This window comes from Anarrhichthys ocellatus, unplaced genomic scaffold, assembly GCF_004355925.1.
Source record: "Anarrhichthys ocellatus isolate YVR2014 unplaced genomic scaffold, GSC_Weel_1.0 scaffold65, whole genome shotgun sequence".
Lineage (NCBI taxonomy): Eukaryota > Metazoa > Chordata > Actinopteri > Perciformes > Anarhichadidae > Anarrhichthys > Anarrhichthys ocellatus.
The window spans coordinates 68218-72638 of record NW_022280095.1 but is presented as its reverse complement, the minus strand read 5'-3'; the positions used below and the strand labels follow the sequence as shown (position 1 = coordinate 72638).

At 41.6% G+C, this 4421-nt stretch overlaps 1 protein-coding gene across 1 annotated transcript in view; it reads right to left on the bottom strand.

The window, feature by feature from the left end:
- Positions 1–38: 38 nt before the first annotated feature.
- Positions 39–4421, bottom strand: part of chek1 (checkpoint kinase 1) — a 5225-nt gene continuing 842 nt past the window's right edge. Inside the window, exons 3-14 of the mRNA XM_031872702.1 lie at positions 4207–4321; positions 3811–3919; positions 3410–3474; positions 3258–3327; positions 2983–3171; positions 2225–2329; positions 2016–2099; positions 1853–1931; positions 1596–1764; positions 1257–1388; positions 953–1054; positions 39–284 (exon numbers count right to left, since the gene is read on the bottom strand). Of these exons, the coding sequence (XP_031728562.1) occupies positions 189–284; positions 953–1054; positions 1257–1388; positions 1596–1764; positions 1853–1931; positions 2016–2099; positions 2225–2329; positions 2983–3171; positions 3258–3327; positions 3410–3474; positions 3811–3919; positions 4207–4321 (1315 nt within the window). The 3' untranslated portion in view covers positions 39–188. The remainder of the gene's footprint in view (positions 285–952; positions 1055–1256; positions 1389–1595; positions 1765–1852; positions 1932–2015; positions 2100–2224; positions 2330–2982; positions 3172–3257; positions 3328–3409; positions 3475–3810; positions 3920–4206; positions 4322–4421) is intronic.

Below are 4421 nucleotides of genomic sequence, written 5' to 3'. Positions count from 1 at the left end.
CACACACACACACACACACACACACACACACACACACACACACACACACACACACACACACACACACACACACACACACGCGAAGAGAACAGCAAGAAACATTTCAAATATCAGTAGCACAGCTAAATATCTACAGCTTCTTCCTCCATCGTCCACAGCAGTGCGCGCATGTCCATGTAGAGGTTTGCTCATAGGACGGGGGGTAAAATCTTCTGAGTGCTGATGATGTCTCCGAGCTTCTGTTTTATTTTCACAAAGAGACGTTTGAACTCTAGGCCGTCACCCTGGAAACACAAGATTAGTTTAGTTCACTTGGTTTTGGACCAAAGGGGAAAAATAAACATCGCCGTCTTTCAGTTCTGGTACATTTTGATTTCAAACTAAAAGATATGAACTAAGAGGTGCGATCATGAGGTCATACGGACTAACATGTGAATCATCGATTGGACAGTTATGGTGACTCATCCTGAATCTTCAAAACAAAGCATTTTATAAAGTACATTTCCATCCTGCTGAGAAAAAGATGATGTCCATTGGCATGTTATCTTTTCTCAATACTGATCCATTTATGAAAATACCTTTTTGTGAAGTTATTTTCACTTGCAGTTTGTCACTTGATTCAGCTTAATTTTAAATATAAATATATTTGTAAGGATTTTTTAAAGGAAAAATGCATATTTATATCAGATTATGAGGTAGTTATAATATACTGGTATATTGCTGCAATGCAGTTGTTTTATTGGTAACATTTCCCAAAAACCCTGCTGCTTTCTCTCACAAAAAGGATTTTATGCATCTTCACCTTTTCCTTTATTATTATTATTTTGTGGTTCAGTAGCACACTTCAGTGTCTCAGTTTGAGTAGTCATCACACTTTTGTCTCAGCTTTAATATAGTAAAATATTGTTTATGTCAGAAAAAACTAGATATATCTTTTTAATCTAAATCTCACCTTAGACAGTCTGAAGTCCAGCAGCACTCTCTGGTTCATCTCTAGCAAGTGGACTTTGAAGATGAGTTTGTTATTGCGTTTGTCCAGTGTGCTCACCGTCACCTAAAAGGCAAAGTGAGGCTCAGTAGACTGTCATGCATTATGGTCTATTGCAGCTGGAAGAGGCTCTGTGTGTGTGTGTGTGTGTGTGTGTGTGTGTGTGTGTGTGTGCTGCAACTGGTAGCCTGGCTGTGTGGTGCAGGTCTCATCTCTCTCTCATAAAGTATTTTTCTTCTGTAATCATGTATACTTGCTGCATCTGTACCTGTTTGGTGCAGGTGAGTTTGAAGCAGAGTGACAGGCCGTCACAGGCGTCTTTCAGGGCAGATAAGGAGACGTCAGCATTCACAGTGGTGAAGAAACGAGTCATCCTCCGCACTAATCTCTGCCACTGCGACTGCACACAGAAGGAAGAAGTTTGCATTAAAGCAGCATTATATTAAACAGAAATGTGATTTGTGTCAAAAAACAGGACCAAAAGAAATCATGGCTGCTCTTCCATGAAACAGATCCTGAGCCTGTGTTTGTGAAAGGTTCCCACACTTTGTGAGATATATCATATATAGAAATTACTATTCAATGTCGCACCGAGTATGCAGATTACCTGACTGGCTCCCGGGGTGCCCAGTAGCTGACTACCTAGCAGCATGTGCTCCGGCTTGGTTGGCTGAGAGAAGCTGACTTGGCCCTCGCTTTGGCCGATGATCAACATGGCTTCCCAGCCACCTGCCGCGAAATCAGGCTGAGAGCTGGAAAACTGCATCCTGTCATCACTGCGGAGGGAGGAAGGTGGTCTTAAGATTACAGGCAGAAAAGCAAATACACATTTGAGTTGACATAAGAAAGACACAACGCTCTGACCTGTTGGTGCGGGATGCGAGTCCCACGTCTGACCGAAGAAGTTTGTTTCGTCCTGAGCCTGGAGGCGGTTGCTTTACACCTGCAGAGATACACAGACAGACATCAGTCCGGTGAACATTACACTTAAATTGATTGTATCATGTTCGATTTTTTTTAAACTTGCCTTGAGTAAACCAGCGGTCTTTCTGTATGTCTGCGATTGAGATGCGTGCATCTGGCCTGGCCAGCAGTAATTTGGACAACAAACCTGAAGAGAGAAATTAAATGTGAATTAAATAAAGCTCAGTTAATATTAAGGGATTTTGTAACCCCAAGACAATATCCGAAATGTAGCATTTAAACTTAATTATTTAGGTATAATTTGGGACTTACTAAGAGGCATTGGTTGTATTTTCTTCCAGGGAGCTAAGTACGTTTTCTTTTCAAGCCAGTCTGAATACTCTTGACAGCTCTCAGTCGGCTGATCCCACGGCAACTCTGAAAAAGAGGCAACACAAAGACAGTGACGAAATGTCTACACACATCTACCGCAGGACAGTTGCATTAGCATCCGTTGTATTTTTACCACAGATGTAGAGCGCTCAGATCACTTATGAAATTATCAACATTGTCAGGTGTACGATTTACATATTCACCTCTAAAAAAAAACCTGAATGTACAATAATTTGGGCTTCAACTTAAGCCCCATTTTTTAGCCTATACTTGTTTTCATTTTGGCAATTTGACACGACTTATAGAACAATGAATTAACTATTTGCAGTTCTCGTTTACAATGTGCAGACAACTACCACTTAATCAATTCAACACTGAAGACAACTTCAAAACGTGAGTATTGTCTGGCAAGTTCTGGATTTATAAAGATCTTCTGTGGAGGTGATAGAACATTTTACATAGTTACAGTGTAAAGTACACACACATACAGTATGTAATACACTGTATAATGCAATGCAATGCAATGCCATGCCCTACACGAGCACACACTACAGCTTTGGAAATGAGTTGAATCAACACCTGTGAAAGTCTCAGCAACAATGTAAAATCACGGCCTTCACAATAAAGAGGCTATTGTGTTATATTGGACGACAGAAGTTGGTACGATCACCCTGTAAACAGGCACTTTGTGAGCGTACCTCCAGCCAGCATGGCAGTGAGGACAATCCCACAAGACCAGATATCTGCAGGCTGAGCTTTGTACTCCGTTTGGCCGAGAAGCTCCGGAGCCACGTACGGAAGAGTCCCACAGAGACGACTCAGACGACGCTCTCGCCCTTTGAAACGAAACATGGTGGCCAGGCCAAAATCTGTCAGCTTCAGGTTATCTGAAAGGTAAAAGCAGATGATGGTTACTATAAATGCAAACCAAGGTTATTCATTCTACACCTCGATACGCATTGTATTTCCTCACCTTTGTCATCCAGCAAAATGTTCTCTGGCTTTATGTCTCTGTGGGTGATTCCAGCACCGTGGAGGTATTCCTGTAAAAGTGCAACTGAGAATTTAATAACAGCAGAAACGGGTGCAGACGGTCACGTCAACGCGCAGATTTGCTTCACTCACCACCGCCGCTATTAGCTGCTGGAAAAGTCTGTGAGCTTCTCTCTCCGCCATCCCCACATCAGGCTCTAAAATAAAAAGAAAGAAGAGGTTTAAATAACTTGATTAAGTGCCATCCACATACAAAATATGAGGACAAGCTTCCAGCCAGCTGTCCAGTTTACTTTAAATTGTATTTATCAAAAAATAAAAATACTAATTAGCTGAAGACTGAAGAATTTGCTGTTGGCTGGGATTTAATTAAAAAGTGTTCCTATATCATAATTCCTTTTTCATATGGTAGTTCTTTGTTAATAAAAACTATTACTTTAACTTGAATCGAATATTTTAACTATAAAAAATATTACTGGTTACGCCCTCAAAGAAAGCAGCTCTATGTTTGCCGCCCGCGGTCGTCCACTCACCGATTCGGTCGAACAGCTCTCCTCCGGTGCAGTACTCCAGGAAGAGATACATCGTCGTACCTTCCTTCCGATGGCCAAAAAAACGGACGATGTTGGGGTGGTTGAGCATCTACCAGAACAGTAGCAAACCTCACTTAATGCACATACTAATTTTAACGTACAAATTAACAGTTTAAAAAGGTTATAGCTGAGCAATATATCTGTAATATTACAAATAGTTTAATTAATTGCAAATTAAGCTCAAGTTTAAATTCTTACAATCAGTTCAATGTAACGTCTTCTACTAGCAAATCCCTTCTGTTTCAGCTACTCTGATGAGCCGTTAAAGCTAATTAATAGCTCTCTGTACCTTTCACACTTTAGTCTTACTAACTTTACTAAAGGTGAACGACCTACTTTATGCACGCAGACCTCCTTCTTGACATTTTCCACACACTCTTTAGCCTGAGATGTATCGATCACCTTCACTGCAACCGCCTCCTCGGTCTGTCTGTTCACCAGCAGCCTCACTCTGCGACCATGGACACACACATGGGGACACGGGCACGGGCACGGGCGCGCGCGCACACACACACACACACACACACACACACACACACACACACACACAC